The 19,182-nt window shown below is 35.0% G+C and overlaps 1 protein-coding gene across 1 annotated transcript; it reads right to left on the minus strand.

The window, feature by feature from the left end:
- Nucleotides 1-10,300: 10,300 nt before the first annotated feature.
- Nucleotides 10,301-11,029, minus strand: LOC146140949 (uncharacterized). Its single transcript, XM_083392751.1, has one exon. The coding sequence runs from the start codon at nt 11,027-11,029 to the stop codon at nt 10,301-10,303; it is 729 nt and encodes a 242-aa protein (XP_083248877.1).
- Nucleotides 11,030-19,182: the final 8,153 nt, after the last annotated feature.

Genomic DNA, 19,182 nt, shown 5'->3' on the forward strand with positions numbered 1-19,182 from the left:
TTATACCAATATAATTGATATTAACAAATTAATTAAATTTGTTTCGCCAAAACCTGCCATAAGTTATACCTGTTACGGCCTTATTTCCTGTATTAGCTAAATCTAATAAAAAGCTTTACTAGCAAATTTTGCCTATATAAAAGTGGACATAAAACGCCGTGAGATCGTGTTATTTTTCTAATTTGATTATGTTTAAAACTTGTACCAAAACGCACACCACTCAATTCCACTGGATAAGGTATATTAAATGCATTAAAGTTAGTTTCCATAATTGCTGCCAAACCAATCGATTGTTGTACACAATACACCATGGTATTGCATTTTCGATTATTCTAACACAGGGTGGTCCAACTTCTTTTCATCGCGGGCCAAAAACAATTTTATTTTTATCTTGCCGGCCAATGTTTTTAATTGCGATTCTTAGGCTTAATGCTTTATACATTGCTTATGGCGTATATACTAACTTTATGGAATGTATACCTTTGTTCAGTTAGGGCAGTTGGACCACGCTGTTCTAACGTATTACAAATGACAACCATCAACTGACAACTGATTATTGTTAAACCAATAACGTAACAACCCACACAATACACCAAGCGCCGCCGCTGCGTAGCCCAGCCATAATCGAGTGAACAGTTAGGGCGGTATTTCTTAGCCTTTATGACTAGCGGCACCGCTCAGCAATATACATAGATTGCGGCATCCTAAAAGATTTTACCGTAGGTAATTCACCATAAGGTCGCAATAAACAGAAATGGATCAACACGTATCAACTCTGCACAACGTAGGAGGTTAGAATTGAACATATTCGACTCTAATCTAACACAAAAATTTATAATATTTAAACAAAAATCAGATTCTTAAAGATTCTAAAATATTTATTGCCCCCCTTCAGAATCAGAAATGGAACCCAAGGGTGCCGCGGCACCCCGGTTGGAATCCACTGAGCTAGCGCCTGTCTTTTTGTCTGGCGTTGAGCTCGTTACTTGGCTGGCAATCCCGAAGGAATTGTTCGCCAGATGTAGCTTTAAGGAGAGCCGTCTTAGCGCAGCTGAGCAAAACCACATGCAAGTTAAACACATGTTGCGTACGTATGTAGGTGTGACGTAACAATGACGTAACAACGAGTCCATCTTCGGAAAAATTTGCGATTTTGTCGAGTCCTGGGCCCGGCTCCGACTCTACAGCTTATATTTAATTCATTTATAATACGTAACTAAATTAGGGTTTATTTTCAACAATCCACTCATAAGAGTGTCACATACTTTATCCACACACAATACATGGATCATTTTGGATGTAAATATCCACCATATCAGTGGTTCTCAACCTTTTTATCGTTCGGACAGGTAAAATTTCAAAACAAATTTTGCGGACCGGTGGACCTTCAAAAATCAAAATCAACCCAAAACGCAAATATGACAAAAGTATGCTACTTAAAAGCAAAGGATGGAAACTTCCATTCAATGAGCTATTTGCTGCTATCTCTTTGATATCATACGTGTTATACGTGGTTCTATTAAAGTTTTTCACATACAACTGGTCCTAAAGTTTAAGACTTGAACGAGTTGTATATAGCCTACTTTTAAACAATTGGACACAACGCTTGCAGAATTGTGACGTACGATAAAGTCCAAAGTAGACCATTAACTCTATGCTACGTCACAATGTTGCAAATTACGAAGCTAGGGAAATTCGAAAATTAATGAACAAGCCTTCAACTTCTTAAATTTTGCAATTGAGATATAAAATTGTATTATATTTGGCGGACCGACAGGAAAGTTGACGCGGACCGGCGGTTGAGAATCACTGCACTATATGGTATTCCACCTTTACAATATACACTTATAAAGGTCTCTGCGGGCCGCACAAAATATTAACTACGAATTATTTTATTAAAATGTTAGAACAACTGTTAATCAGGATGGCTTCGGATATGTTTTTGCACTTAAAATCATGTTCAGTTACTTTTAAGGATCTATAGGCCTAGGCAGCAAAGTGTTGGCGCAAAGCGGGACCAAAAGCATATGTTAGGTTTAAAATTCGAGTCCACGCGTCGTTATTCATATTAAAAGTGTAATAATACCACTTTGAGAAAACGCGATAACCTTAATGGTTAATCTAGTTCAGTGTTTGTTAACATACTGTATTTAAGTCCGGGCGCAGCTGGCGAGCGAAGCGAGCGCGATTTTTTTGGGGGTATACCGGCATTTCTTTCAAATTTCTTGCAAGTTTTTATCACATTTCAAAAATAAAAAATAAAAAATCTATGTCCAATATTTTTGAACACGTTTTCCGTTTGAACGCGACGCACTTTGGCACTTGGCAGTCAGTCTTCCACAGCGCAAGAAGCGCTAATCTAGTTCAAATGAGAAATGACAGCATCATAACGTGATGCCTGATGTATAAAGATCGTTAACGCAAAGCGCGAACATTTTTCGCACTTACATAATTAAAATTGTCAAAAAGTATGAGAAATGGACTCGTGTCTGTTTGCAGGATAAATTACATTCGCGGGCCGTAGGTTGTCGACCCCTGCTGTACAATATATATGTGTAACTTTTTAATTTCTTGTCATATCGCCACGGACCACCTGTGCAATCGTCGCGGACCACCAGTGGTCCGAGGACCACAGTTTGGGAAACCCTGCTCGACCTAACCTTAAAATCCACCCCAAGTACATTACTAACTCCCCTAATAATTTTACCTCATTACCGACCAATAACCCCAAACAAGGCCAAAAATCCAATGTAAATACAGCGGCGCCATAACGGCGCAGATTAAACTATGGCATGCAAACGTCGACAGCAAAACGGCCGATACAAGAGCTACAGCCCCCGATTGTCCCATATCCTCTACCTACAGTTTCAGGCGTTATTTTGGCCAAATAAATTTAGGATGTGGTTTGGCACATCTAGGTAAGGCACATATTAACTCGACTCAGTTATTCATTTTTTAACTTCGTGAGACGTTTCCCGTTCCTTAAAACATTTTAATCAAACATTGCGCCTATGAAATGGTAATCCTTTCAAAAACATGTTGAAAGTAAAGTGCGCCTAATATATTATTGTTTTTAGTTATACATTAGTATGGGGGGTTCGGGATTCAAAAACCTGTCACAGGCAATATTAACACCGCATTTTGTATTTAGATTCATAACATTTGAAAAGATTTATGTATGTTCCAGATATCAAGCCTTAAAGTCCAAGTCAAATCAAATATTTTCGAATTTTTTGTTGTCAAGCGTTAGCCCCAAAAAATTGAGTGAAAAAAAATTTGTGCAGAAAAAACATATAATAATAAAAATTAAAAAAAAATTATGAAAATACCTCATTTTACCCAAGACATTTTTTTTTCTAAAAGACTTAAGTCAAGTCAAGTCGTTTGTTCCAAATACTTAAGTCAAGTCATTTTGCCCTAAAAACCTGTCTCAACTCAAATCATTTAAAAGCACTGAAGTGCAAGCACAAGCAAATACTGATGTAGCCTATGTACAACACTGATGTCAATTTAAAACCAGTCAAAGGTTTTTAATGTGTGGTTTAGATGCCTGTTTTTGCAGATGCTTGGCAAAGTTTGCAAACAACGTTGACCGAAGGTAACCTCGTGATGTCACAATCGATTCCGGATCTGATGGACTCTGTTTGGAGCGATCGAACGCCGCCTAGCGGAACACATGTGATTGTTCATCCGGTGACGTACGCAGGAAAATACTGGATCGTAAGTTGTCTATGAACTCAACTCGGTATACTAGTATATCTATTGAATAAAACGTATATAATCTAAACATAAATACACCTATAGTGCTTCTGAAAGGCTTACCGAAACCAATCAGCCTTCAGTCAGCGGATTATAGTGCAAGAAAGGCCAGGTTAAAAAACAACTGGCCTGCGCTGAGGTTGGAACTCAAAATCTCTGACCATACTGGGACCGTCGCTTTACAAACCGAGTTACACAGGCTCTGAGTGGGGCAAGTCAAAAAACGACCATTAAACTGTTGCCTGGTGCACCCTGTTCGTACATATACAACCTCATATGTAGGGATTGTAGAAGTTGAGCTTTTCAATACTCGGCACTGGTTTTGCTTACCGATTGCGCATTTGTTAATTGTCAAAAGCGACGTACAATTATCTCGCAATGCAATCACATTACAGAAACGGTGCAGGTCTATTGTAAAATGAAAATCGAGCTATTATAATAATGCAACTGGTGATAATTCTTGTTAAAAACTTGTCGTAACGTAGGCCTACAGCTGGTGGTCAAGCACTTTTCGCCGAGCAGTCTCAGTAATAAATCGTGCTTCAAAGGAAAAACGTTTTTATTTCGTGATTTAAACCCTACTCCATTTTGGCCTTCGTCTGTCGATTAAACGTGATTGTTGATTAAATTTTACAATGCATTGGTTAATTAGAAAGATTTATCACTATCCATTTACTTTTCTATTGCCTTATTTTTTAAGGAGAAACTTGCGGATGCTCGTGCCATAATGAAAGACAGCAATGTTGCTCACCATGCTGGACGAGATTGCTTGTAGGTAGTTTCAAAATTAATATGCCAACAGCCCTCACTTTATTTTTAGCACATCCATCAGAGAACAAACAAACAAGAAAAACATTTAAGTTCTGGTTGATTGAAATTAAACTGATGGGTAGGATTGGCGAGCAGATGAGCACAAACCTCCGATTTAGGCAAAGACTGATGTTCTTACATACGCGTCTTTAGGGTCGCGTTGCGTTTGGCCGATGAATGTGTGGTTGCAGACTGACTGCGATGCAGCAGCAACCATACGTACGATTTTCATCAAATATAAAAAATCTTTCGCGCTTCCCGCAAGTCTTTTTATTGCTAAGGTCCAGACTGACCTTATGTATTTACACACATTATTATTTGCTCATTGTTACAAAAGTCCACTATGATGACATTAAGTTTGTTTTTACATTACAACTGACATGATGTCGCGTAAATTGCCTAAAGTCAGTTACTCAAGCAAGTATACTGTGTAAAATATTTAGCCTGTGCTTAAAATACAGAATAATCTCATCACGTATTTCCAGGTCATCAGAATACACAAATCGAAACCTAACCACAACCGAGCCATATCTTGTCGACTCCGGTGGTCAATACTTCGAAGGAACAACTGATACTACCAGGACAATGCATTACGGCCAACCGACTGACTTTCAAAGAGTGCGATATTTTTTTTATTGCTTGCTATACATTCTGTTATATACAGTACAACTTCTCATTGAATTTGTAGGAAACTTTCAAGCGGGCCCTGCTTGGAATGATCGACGTTGAAAAGGCAATCTTCCCATACGCGAAGCTCGACTCTGACTTGGACATTTTACCCCGTCGATATTTGTACGAAATCGGGCTGGAGTACAAACATGCCACATGACATGGGGAGGGACAGTACCTTTCACTTCACGAATGTAAGTAACAGTTAAGGCCAGTTTATAAAAGTTGGGAACACACGACCTATAAAATAACAATACCTAAAGGAAAATAATCTAGAAGGCACGGTATTAAGGTCAAAGAAGTAATAAAGTGATACCTAAAATTATAGAATGATACCTAAAATTATCAGAATAAGAACTATAAACCCGACGAAATTAGATATTACGTATAATTGTAGAAATGGGGTACACGACATTTAGGCGCCGTCGGTCCGGCATCAGCCGTTTTGTTATCGACGTTTAGGCGCCGCAGATTTGAAATCTGCCTGTTTGTCTTGGTTTGTGGTTAGGGGTTGGAGGTGGTTGGTGTTAGAATTGCTAGATGGTGTGAATTTTGGGGGGAGTTAGTGATAAAGTTCGTGTGGAGGTTGATAAAAGGTTGTTCAAATCTTGTTTTAGCAATTTTGACCTTATTCTGGCGGGTTTAGGTCTTAGTCGAAACATAGGTATTACGTATTTTGGTAATTTTTCGAAAATTGGTTTATTCCAAGTTGATGCTATCCTAGTTTCGGTTTAAATGCTCGCGTACCTATATTAGAGGCCAATAATTTTAACAAATTAGTTTTCGTTTTGACTAGCTTGTGTGATTAAGAACTTTTATTAGTTATCGAGAGGCAATTTCGGCAAATATGTGTTTTACTTTTAGGTTAAACATTAAAATTTACAAAAACCTAAACAGTACTTTTTGCACATATTTTTTTATAAGTGAATCTCCTCAGCTTTGCTATTTTCGGCCAAATGACATGTAACTCACGAAATACGGATTTTCAATAAAAATTAATACATGTTTTCGAAAACGTTCAAAATCATACCTACTTTTGTATGGGCTTTGATATTCTTACTACGTCTTAGTAAGACGTCTAAAACCTCCAATCAATATGCTCCAGACTCTATATGCTTAACAGTGATTCGCCGCATTTACGAAATACGCTATTTACAGAGCCCGGTTATTATCACGATGGAGAGTTTGGACTGAGACATGAATGTGGTGGTGAAAGCAAACACGCCGGTAAGACTATAAAAATATATAGAAGGCCGAAACTGCAAAGATATTCGACAAGCTCATTTTAAATCAACTGTTTAAAATATATAGGAACGTAAGCTATTTCAGTTCAACGCAGAAAGTTGAGCATTTGCATGTTGATTTGATTCACAGCATTTCATTATTGTTTAGTATCAATTTGGAGGCTACGACTTCTACACTTTCGAAGCGATGACCCTGGTTCCTTTTCAACGTAAAATGATAATTGAAAATTTATTCGACGATGCTCAGGTTACATTGAGTATTATAGTTGCAAAACAGATAAACTAAAAAAAACAAAAAAACAGTATGAGTTAGCGGAAATAAATAATTTGGCATATAAAACGACACTAAGCAGTATGTTTGTTCTACGTGGAGTGTCCTGTTTTTTATCAATAATAGGGCGAGTATTTTCTTACCTGATGTTATAAGTTTTGACCGTTTCTTTTTTATTTTACAAATTTTGAGCTATTAGGAATCCATCGATTTAAACAATATATTGTTGCATAAAGCAGTGAATATGTGTTTTTTCTTGTTTTTTATGTTTTTCTGACGACCGGTGAAACACAAAAGCTATTTTTAGCATTTTATCGAAATGGGAAATTGGATTATAGGGATCATTTTCTGTTTGTTTTGAAAACGTTTTTTGTGCAATTTGTAAACAATGTTGACTTGACAAAGTTTGACCGAAAATAATCGCCTTAGTTATTAACTTTTTGAACAATAAAACTCCAAATCTGCTTATACTAATTGAAAACCGTTCCAAAGTGTACGAAGCACATCTTTTGATTGAAATTAATATTGTGTACTGTGTAGGGCTGCATTGATTTCTAAAGTTGGTCGATATTTGTATATGTATGCAGTTGGAGCATTTGAACAGCTACCACCAAAAAGGGCTAGCTACAGTCGATGATGAAGCAATCAAGCAGAACAAGCTGCAACTCAAGGAATGGCTGGAAGAAGCAACATTGCCCATTCTAAAAGCAACGCATCCCTGGTCAAACGGAGCCTCGCTTTTGCCCTTGCAGTTGCAATTGCAAACTGTCTGATGCAAAGCTAGACATTTTTAATCATGAGATGAGTTTAGAATTTTCTCCCAATCACAAACTGATTAATTAAATTATGCTAGATCAGTGGTTGCTGTTATACTAGGTTTTCCTATGACGTAACTATGTGTTGTCTAATTACTACGAAAATTAAGAACTTGTTGTGGCAAAACAACTCGAGGCTTTCGATAAATTAAACTTGTACCGGTACGGTAATAAATTTCCATTACCATAATTGTGGGCATAATTGTTGTTTTTTGAAGGCCGAACCGTGATAAAACGTGGTAGGGGTTAGAAATTGAGTTATTGTTAAAATTATTAGGGGAGTTATAGTGATGTACTTAGTGGAGTAGTGGGGTTTGGTGTTAAGTAAAAAGGTCTGATTCTGACCATTTAGGTCATATTCCGACGGATTTAGGACTTATTCCGATTTAGACGTTATAACGACTATTATAGGTAGGCCTATTAGTACTATATTGGTCTTAATTATTCTGAACTGTGTTTCAATCCGATGTTGATTTTGTTCTTATTTCGGTCTTGTGGCTAGAGTCCGTTATGTCATAATGTAAATTCGATTAAACCATTATAAGCAATATTTCTAAACATGCTACAAAACAGATAAATCTCAAAAAAGTTTCCACTTGAGATAAAAATTATGAAACTAAACACAGAAAGATTTCCTAATTGATAAATGACGAAGCTTAATCAATTATTATTATTTATCGTTGACGATCAGCACCTATTACTGATTAGTCTACTTTTTGCATGAAGCTAATAGGCTAATCTAAAGCAAAGTTGTTTGGTTGAACAAGTTACTTTGGCAAAGTGCACACAAAAGTTGTACTATAATATCAGAATCCTGTGTAGGCCTGAAAGAAGGAAAGTTATTTGGTTTAGGGTTAAAATTATTAGGGGAGTTAGTGACGAGCTTAGAGGTGGGGTTTAGGGTTAGGTGAAAGGTTAATATAGGCCCGATTTCGCATTTAGGTCTTATTCCGACGGATTTAGGATTTATTCTGATTTAGACGGTATTACGACTATAAGGTAGTTATCTTATTTTGGTCTTATTCCGAACTGTGGTTTGTTCCGACGTTGGCGTTTTTCTCATTTGCACCTTATGGCTGGAGTCCGACTCGTTTAGAAAAATGTTTGGTGACCCTGCTCTAAACTAACAGCCTAATCTGAAGCGTCGTGTAACAGTTTCAAATGGCGTCACAAATTGATGTAGTGGGGCCTGAAGCGTTATAATTATTAAATTATCGCACATTATTGGGGTTAGGGCGCTGGTTAGCGTTTGGGTTTGGTTGGGTCAAGTATTGTTAAACTTAATCTTCTTATGCACACTTGTTAATGCAAATTGGTGCATTGTCCAAGACCTCAAAGTCTAAAAGTCGGACTTTTTGATCCTTTGAATGCACTGATTGTCGTAGACCTTTTTGCTCAGAACTGCACTGATTTCTGACGGATGGGGTGACATTAAACGGTATAAATAAAATGCAAAGGCTGACTTCATCTGAAAGCGATATCTCCCATCACTTTTCACGTTTTAGGGCCTGCGCATCTCCAAGCTTCGAATTTTGAAGTAACAAAGCGTAACTAATTTCCTTATAAAGAGCTAAATATGGTATGACTACGTGCGGGCCAGAAAAATAGAAGCCATATGCAGTTGAGCAAACAATTACGTTTTTTATGTCGGATAATGTTTGTACAGTGACTAGAACAGTTTGGTTGCTGAACATTTACTTGGGTTAACGTCAAACGCTTTGTCCATACCTTTGATCACATAACCGAAACACCTGTATTTTAGCGCTTTTCTTTTTTGACTAAAATTTTGTTAATTGCAAGATTTCACTTTAATTCTTTGGTGCAATACTTTCAGACAAATATTTCCCACCTAGCTTCATGATGATTAAAGATGTTCAGTTTTTAAATTAATTTTATTTTATATTTTTAGCTTAATTTTCTAATGCAACCACAGTTGAAAAATCTAAACATTTTAAAGGCCACGGTGACGTTATCCAGTTAAATCTCCACACTAGAAAATCAAAATGGAGTCCACAGTGGAGTCCTGCCATAAGACCGAGATAAGAACAACATCAACATCGGAATAAAACACAGTTTGAAATAAGACCAAAATAGGACTAATACCTCATATTCGTGCTGTCTAAATCGGAATAAGTCATAAAACCCTCGGAATACGACCTGAATAGTCAGAATCAGGCCTAAACAGATTGTCCCATACACTTTACCTACTGGCCATTAAGGCTTTATTCGGGTGAATTTAGGACTTATTCCGACAGATTTAGGTCTTATTCAGACGATATTAATCTCATTCTGTATTGGTTATTCCTGCATATTTGACTTTTGTATGCCGTTGGTCTTATTACTATGGTTTTGTAGATTTTTCTGCTTTAGGTATTGTTGCCTTTTAGGTCTTATTGTGTGTTCCCACCACAGTCTTGCATAAATCATTGAGTTTGAGCATAAAGAGTGCTTTTTACTGATACAAACAAAAAAATCTACACAATTTTATAAAAAAAAATCTACACAATTTAATAAATTAATAAATAAAACTTTAAAATATTTATTTCTAAGATTTGCCTTCGAGATTTTTCAGTTTACCATATTAGTGAAGAACGGATTTAGGCAGGTTTCTGCATAGTCCTTTATTGCTAAAACTTGCTTGCTGGCCGAAAATTGATTTGCCTTCGAGATTTTTCAGTTTACCATATTAGTGTAGAACTGATTTAGGCAGGTTTCTGCATAGTCCTTTATTGCTAAAACTTGCTTGCTGGCCGAAAATTGTTTTCAACGTTTGTCACAACCTTTTTGTACCCCATTTGAGCAGAGGTGTGAATTGGTGACAGCTTAAGTTGTGGTTTTACTCTGGTAATTGGGTCAACATAGTCACCATACTTTATTTCCCTTAACAACTTGTAACCAGCACTTTGCCCGAACCGCTGAGTGTAAAGAGACAAGGCGGCCGCCACAAAATACTCACAGCCCTTAAGTCTTGCTAGTTCCATTCTAACCTCTTCCAGTGCTAGCAGCATTCCACCAGCACGATGGTCTGACTTGACACAAGCCATCATACCAAGCATGTAGCGATTCGTGTTCAAATCTGTAAAGACATCGCCGAGGACATGCTGCAGAAATCTTGAAATGGCCGCAAGTTTGTCATCTATATGTGATTTGTTCTCTAAAGGTTGACGATCTGTTTTGTCGTGTATTTGATTCAGCTCAACAGCAATAAGTTCCCCAGACTGTTTTACAAAAGTGCCAAGCGATGCTTTGTATTTGAGGTTCAACTTGGCCAGTTCGACGTCATAATCTCCAAGTTCACTTGGGGTAATTTGAAAAACCTGCCGTAAAGGGTTCTGGTGGCTAAAATATTGAGAAATCACTTCGTTTATTTGAGGCAAGTCGCTTTCATCCAAAAGCCTACAGGTAAGGCCAGGCAAAAACTCCACACCTTCTTTTCCTAAAATGATTTCTTGCTTACTCATAAGGCGTACTCCATTAGCAACTGTAAGCCTTTGTTTCACATTTAATAAAACTGTTTTTAACAGCATTCCAAAATCATATGAAAATGCAGTTTTACAAGCCTTCGTTTTTCTTTGAAAGCAAATAAAAAAGGGTAAGAGGAGGCACTGAGAATAATAGGTAATAAATTAACAATCAAAGAAAGGGCAACCTAAGAGAGATCAAACCATCTTATAACTGCAGTAATATTTTTTTTCTTTAGCGTTATTATTTGATATAGTTTATTTCCTGGTATATTTGCATTTGTTGTTTTCGACTGCTTCATTTATTGGTGTCAGGATGATCTTTTCAGAGTCTTACCAATAAATAATTTAAAAACTTATAATAATTTAAATAATATTAGTATTAATAAGTTTAAATAATTCTTGTGTTTGCTAATATATATTGTAATAGGGGGCACTTTGACTGATAAACCTGTTAGTTGTATCGGTGCCTCCTGGCATATTAAATAATCGTACTGCTTTTGTTGTTGTATCAACGTTATGTGCCAAAATAATAAAATTGAATTGATAATTGGATTCTTGTACTGTTACCTGATATCCAGCTCAAATAGGCTATGGCATCAATATATGCCCAACTCGCTTTGCTTACTGCTGGACGAAATTACAAAATCAATATTTGCTTTTCTACATAAAGTACAACGTCGGTAATGTTAAGATAGAGTGCTACTTTTTAAGATGGAGTGCTTTCTTTAACATAATTGTTCAAAACAAATGACGTAGAAACACCAGAAAAGATAATACAAAGTAAGTATTAAACCATTACGATTAAACATTTGATCAGAGATTAAAGTGCTTCTTTAACCCTATATAAAAATTAAAAAATAAAACTGTGAAACAATGAAGGCATGTGTTTTCAACATATAAACCATAATGTATTTTTTAACAATTTAAGGTCCTAGTTAATTGTATACGGTAGCTTTCTGCTCATGCTTGCAGGTTTTTTGCGTGTAACATCACATAACGCGAAATTGGCGCAGTCTTAGTATCAAACTTCGAAAAACTCACACTCGAACATGGCTGATGACGAATAGCGTAAACGGTGACGATTCAGAAATTTGAACAAACGAACTATGTAGGTTCTCACACAAAGTTCCTCTGTTGTAGAACATTTACAACACAATCTCCGCATCTATTTAGGCACAAGTAACACATCTCCAAGTTAAAACTTAAATAACGAACTGCGTGGTGTTTTAAAGATTGACACTTTTTATGACGTCACCTCTCACTTCACATGTTAGTTAATTTTGTGGTAAACCCCCTATTTTGATTTTAATTATTTACTTTTTTGGTTTTAATGTAAAGCTACAAGTGCGCAATAGGTTATACCTACAATAGAAAAGTTGCTAAATTAAAAAAATATTTTTTATTTAAACTGAAATCATGCGATACTCGCTTTAATGCATTTACAGCCCTAAACGGATTAAAGGCAAACGCTAAGTATGATTTTTATGCCGAAATGGTGGCGCCAAACCTGAACTCATGTTTGGTCCGGGTTGGTTTTTATTTTTAATTTTGCCTGACTCTGCTGACACCAAAAACGGTCACAACAGGCTATAAAGGCGCCAAAAGCGCGCATTTTTTTAATATTATAGATATGCTTTGGCATGTAAGTTGGATTTACTGTACAATGGGCTCTGGTATAGAATCTACCACATTTTCGTCTGGGGATTTATATTGCTAACATTATTTGGGTTTTAAGTGCGAGTTAGCGTTTGGGTTGCTTAAGTATTGTTATTATATTTATTCCCCACGATTTATTTCTTCCTTGCAATTTCAATTTTAACAACTCGTTTTAGTGTTGTTTAATAGTGGTAGAAATAAAAGCTATAGTTTCATACGCCTGCCTTTTTAACATGCCAAAATTTAAATAAACTCTAAATACCATTTTAGTTTATATACCTATATTCGAAAAACTCAAATTTATATCTTTACTTGGCATAATGCTGAACAAATTCTCTGTCAAAAAAGAATAGACAAATTGTTTGTTTCTAGGTAAAATATCTCTCTCTCTCTCTCTTTAGGAGCAACTAGATATTATATTTTTTACTTAAAATATTGTCGGAATTGATACCGATATATTAGTATTTTAATCTATACCTAGTACTCATGATTTAGCAGAGTAAACACCAAAATCTCTGTGCTCGATTTACTTAAAACAGCTTAAATTGCTTGCCTAAATTTATATGTCCTTCTATTTCTCTCAGGTGTTCAAAAATCTAAGATTACACACCTTCACAACTAAAATTTTGGCGGTGCATGCACACACAAGATCTCAGCGAAAAGTGCTATAAAATGCTGGCTTGCCTGTCTATAAACTGAATGTTAGTCAATATGTAATTTGTTTACTGCAACAATACCTGTAAAAAACAATAAGGTTAAAAAAAAACAGGTCTTCGCAGTCAACATTAAAAAGTTTGACCTGAATCCATGTACAGCTAGTATCAGCCCGTATTTTTTATTTTATTTTTTTTTGCCATAAAATGCCTTCAATTCTGAAAAGTTGATCAAACAGTCAAAGTTTAGTTAACTTTCAGGTTTTTAATGGTCTCCTATTTACTGCCATTCAAATTTTATTTAAGTAACTTTATAACAAAGTTCTGAAATATATATTTTTAGGTTTCTAATCAAAGTTACAATGAATGGTTACACAGAGGGAAAATATTTGAACTATAAATGTGACAATTTAGACATGTTAAAGTTTGTTACTCCACAGTCAACTGTATTATCTGAAAACTGTTAAAACCGGTGTTAAAGTGGTTTTATTTCTTCGAGAATCAACGATAAGTGAATAAACAATGAAGAGAAGATTTAAGGTAGATATATGCATGACAAAGCATTTTACAATCACCCTAGTTTATTAAAAATTCAATATTATTTTATTTGTGGCATGAGATATTGTGACAGTTTAAAAATTTGAATAATTCTTGCTTTGCAATTTTTTTAGTGTTTTACAAGCATTGTATTACAATTACTGTACATTGAAGTTTTAAGATATTGGTACACTTGCTTCAACTATGTTAGTTAAATATTTTTTTTGGGGGGTGGGGGATTTTCTGGATGTTTTTTATGGACCTCAAGAACAAGCCTTCCCTACTTCCAAAACCACTGTTATAGCTTAACCATGTTCGCACTAAATAATAGTTAGTTTAATCCAAATAATGTGTTTTATATGGTCATGTATACACAAGTTTTTTCAGGCGCTTTACACTCATCAAAAGACAAAGAAGAAAAAGATTTGGCAAGATGGATACCTAGCATTGTCTCTTGATGAAAAGCGGGGAATCTTACAAAGCGAAGACCGGAAAGAAATATCCTCATTGTACTTAAAAAAGAATGAGGTTTAGCTGCAATATTTTTTTTGACGTGCAACAAAAAAGGCTTAACAGCCGTAACCTATGAGACCAATAGAGATAATTTTTGTTTTTATTCCTAAATGGTGATTTAAAAGTGAAGGTTAAGACTGGGAAGTTTAAAGTTGCCATATATTTTAAATTTATAAAAATATCGTGACAGAGCAATATTTGTTTAAATTGTCTATATGAAGTTTATGATAAATTATCTTTCATATTAGATATGTATTTAGGTTGCCCCTCCAATCTTTTGATATGATGGAAGTTTCTTATTTACCATCTAAGCTTTTTAAAATTTTAATTAAAAAAATTAAGTGTTTTTCTCGATGTAATATCTCTGAATAAAATAAATAGTTTAGAGGTAATATATAAATAGTAATCTATGATATAACTTCTTGAAAGTAATACCAAACCTGATTTCAATGAATCAATGTATTCTTACATTTTTCTGCTTCACAAAAAACTTTTAACTTATCCTCCTTAACAAACCCACTGTTCCTAAAGGTTCAAGTTAACCCCAATTTGCAATAGTGGCTGACATAGTGTAATAAAACAGTGTACATCGCAATGCCAACTTTTATAGCTTTCCGTTAATTGTGTAAAGGTTGTTGAGTGTGGCAGCGATTTGGAAAGTGCTCAATATCTAATCCAAGTAGAAGAGGAACTATCACAGGAAACCCAATCACAGGAGCCTACTGTCTCAAGTCAAGTTCCACCTAAGGTAAATAATAATTAAAATAAACACTAGTCTTTAAAAAAGACTCGAGTACTAAAATGACTTATTGCCATTGGCTGACTGATTATTATATGCTTGTTAGAGCACCAACTGGCTAAATGAGGCAGGCTTACCATCATATTTTCATATTTGAGTTGCTGAAATTTATTTTCATGACATGTCTAGTTAATATTTGATGTTTGTTTTGTGCTGGAAATTAAAAATAACTTTATAAAAAATAAATTGTATGGTTTATCAAACAAGATAAAAAATTAAAAGTGAGATTACTTGTCTTAAATGCAAATAAATAAAATGTTTTTTTAGGGTTGTGGGATTTAAACAAAAACTTGTTCCTTTAGCAGTAGTTGACTTATTGATGTATATAACCTATTTTCTCAGACACCTTTGGCCCCGCGACCTCCAGTGGCTGTGAACAAACCAAAAGTAGCAAGTCCGAAAAATGAGTGTGGCAGTCAGCCTTTCAAGAGAAAGTTCTCTATTCCCAGAAGGTCTCAACCAATAACGAATCCAGATATAGCTCCAGCTGCAAATGACCAAAAGGTGTTTTCTTAGTTGAAGTGTTTATGCTGTTGGTCTGTAAGCTAACCAGTAATGTATTTTATGTACTAGTGGTTCTCAACTGGGGTGCCATTTCCAATGCTCAAGGGTTCCAAGCTATATTTAGGGATCTTTAAAAATCGGATTTTGGCTCAACTCACAACAACTTTTTTGTAAAGATAGAGTGAAATAAATTCAATGAAAAGTTCCTGTTGTGTAGAGTTGATGTGTGTTGTTCCAGTTCTGTTTATTTGGTAACATTCTAGTGGATTTCCCACAGAAAACTCTTACCACGACAACAGGGATTGGTCCAGGATTTTAGGGACCTTAAAATGTTGACAAAGGCGTTACAAACGTCATAAAGCAAATATTCCTAAAAAACCTGTTGTTATCGTGAATGAACTTTCGCAAAAATGTAGCTGAAATCAGTTAAATCGAGCGGCTCCAATAAAAAAAAAATTGTTTAGTTTTTTAAGTTTGAAAAACAGTGATTGAAAGGATCTGTAATGCATAAAGTACATAAAAAACATTCAAATGTTGCTCATAATAACATCATTATGCAGTTTCACAAAAAAACATTATACAGTTTAGCAGAAATTAGTAGCATTTACGTCAAACAACACAACATGCTATAGTTAGCAAAGTGGTTTTGGCTAAAAATAATTAGGGGGTTTATCGCCTGGTGACAATATTATGAAAGAATGAGCTTAAAATAAAATTTTGGCCTCACTATTTTAAAATAAAATACAATTAATGTACTGTACAGGTCCGACCCGTGGACCACAATTACATGGAAAAACTGTATCTGTAATAATAAAAAAAAACACCTGCGGCCCACTAAAAATGACTCAAAGGCCCACAGTTTGTTGACCACTGTTCTACAAAGTTTTATGTGTGCAATTTGTTTCAATGAGCACTTATAATGTAAAACACTTTTTTTGTAGGAAAAGTCAACAAGCAGCATTTGGAATGAAATAAAACCTCTTCAACCTTCAACAGAAGAAAACGAAGATCTTTTACCTGCCAAGTAATTGCATCTTATACAGTTTATGCTTTATAGTAATATATTATTACAAACGAAAACGAAAATTATGTGATAGGTGTTTACAAATAATTAGTTACTTGATATTGTGTAACATAAAATTATATGTAAGGTTTTTTTTTCAGTTTTTTGTTTTTCCCAACGAAAAGTTAATGCATTAAAACAAATATTACATTAATGGAACAATATTAAATGTCTGCGCTAAGGTGTATTTTTTCATTTCACATTGATTGACCTTTATTCAAAATTTTGCGGCTAATGCTGGGTTACAGGTTTTATTTATGCCTTAACCACATGAATAAATTGGAGCAAAAAAAGTTTTGTTTGAAAAATTAGCAAGTATGTAGAAACAGTAAAATGTCACTTGGCGGTATGCCAACAGAAAAGGTTAGGAAGAACACTCCAGGCAATAAAGTGTAGGATTTTCAATATATATATACATATATATATATTGTTATTTGCAGATATGACGTAAAAAACACTGCAAAAGAATTTAGAGGAACTCAAGACCTTCTTAACTTGCTTGATGGGAACAATGACAAAATTCAGGTGAAAATAAAATTTAACTTTAATTCTTGTATAATTAAACGTGCATTTATATAGTGCTTGAAACAACAAATCACGTAAATATAACAAGAGTGATAATTGGAAAATGAAATGTTTTAAAAGCCGTTTCAGTTGGTCATTAAATTAATAAAATTAGTCTTTTCAAGTTTGTATGTATCTATAAGTATTTAAATATATATATATATATATATATTGTTATTTAATTATAATGAAGCTTTTGCAAAAAAATTGCTTGTAGGACACCTTTAAGCTGTCTGTTGAGCCTTCAGCATTATCATCAACATACCACAAAGCAAACAGTCTAAAGTCTGCAAAGATGTTGAGAAGGTAATTCAAATCTATTGATAAAAAAGGGAAAATTTTACAACTCTACACCATGTGTGTAAGTGTAATATGCCAGTTTCATGCCCACCTAATAAAAACCTTTGAACAGCATTTTAACTTAGTTGTAAAGTAAACTAATTTTGTGATTTTACATAGCAACATAGTTTCATGCATAATATATTATAACTCCCAAATATATGTATATATAAACTAAGCGTTTCGATAAAAGCAAAAAATCTACAGAAAAACGTGCAAAAGTATCAAAGAATAGAACTGCGATTGTTTTGGGTTTAATTGTGTTAAAAAAAGTGTTTTTTAAGTTGCCTTAAATGGTCTATGCTCATTTAATTTTTACACCATTTTAAAACAATTAGGCGACTGTCTGTATTATTTAGTACAGGGATTCCCAACCTTTTTATGATCTATATATGAACTAAGGACATCTGTTGCACTGTAAACCATGAAAATTCGCCATGTCTTAGTTAGCACACTGCCTGTCATTTTGTTGGGTGACTGTAGCTTGGAAAACAAAATACATGTGTTTAAACTTGCAACGAATAGTTGAAACTGTGCATTTTGTTTTCCATTCTGCAGGTTGCCCAATAAAGATGAAGAGGCTGTGGATTGCATCCAATCGTTTTGCGAACCGGCAATTACACAATCATCAGACCTAGCTTTCTCCCCAACCAGTTGCTCTTCTGCTGGGGAAAACAGCAAAGTCCACAGGGATGTTTTGTTTTGCATGGAAATTTTACTTAAAAGCGTTGCAAGCTTTTTCAGTTGTCCAACTACAACAGAAGAGAGTGTCCCAAAAAAGCAAATTACAGTCACAGACAGAAGTTATGCTCATAACCCAGTTGTAGTGTTAGATTGTGATTTAGATGACAAGCATACTATTAAGGATTCACAGACTGCTACACTTTTAGGATTTCCCCCAGACAACAAACACGAAGACCTACATTCTTTAACCTGTGATGAAAAATCCATTGTGAGTGTTCCAATTCAAAGTCCAGTCATGAACAGTAGTTATTCTAATAACCCAGCTTTAGTATCAGTTTGTGATATAAATGATGAGCTTGCTATAAGGAACTCACAGACTGGTAAACTTTTGGGCTGTTGCCCAGACAACAAGCAAGATGATCCCCTTTCTTCAACCTGTGATAGAAAACCTGCTGTAGGTGTTCCTATACAAAGTACAGCAATTGAAAACAGTTATTCTAACACTCCAGCTGTAGTGTCAGCGTGTCATTTATATGATGAGCATAGCACAAAGGATTCCAATACTGGTAAACTTTTAGGACTTTACCCTGACAAAAAGCATAATGAAACACTGCCTTTATCCTTAGATGGAAAATCCCTTTTATGCAGTCCAACAATTTCAGCACAAAAAGGTTCTAGCGAAACACTTTCAGGCAAACAATTACAAAACTGTGAAGCAACTCTGCTAAGATCAGATAATTTGGTAAAAAGCTTAGTCAATAATGTGGCGTTAAATTTAGATCAATGCGAGCCAAGTAAGAATGACAATATGTCAGGTAACTTTCTTGACCCAACAATT

This window comes from Ascidiella aspersa, chromosome 6 (genome assembly GCF_963924565.1).
Source record: "Ascidiella aspersa chromosome 6, kaAscAspe10.2, whole genome shotgun sequence".
In the NCBI taxonomy this organism is placed as follows: Eukaryota; Metazoa; Chordata; class Ascidiacea; order Phlebobranchia; family Ascidiidae; genus Ascidiella; species Ascidiella aspersa.

What these genes read in the sequence shown, in the direction of transcription:
- LOC146140949 (XM_083392751.1), bottom strand. Translation starts at nt 11,029, where the DNA reads ATGAGTAAGCAAGAAATCATTTTAGGAAAAGAAGGTGTGGAGTTTTTG.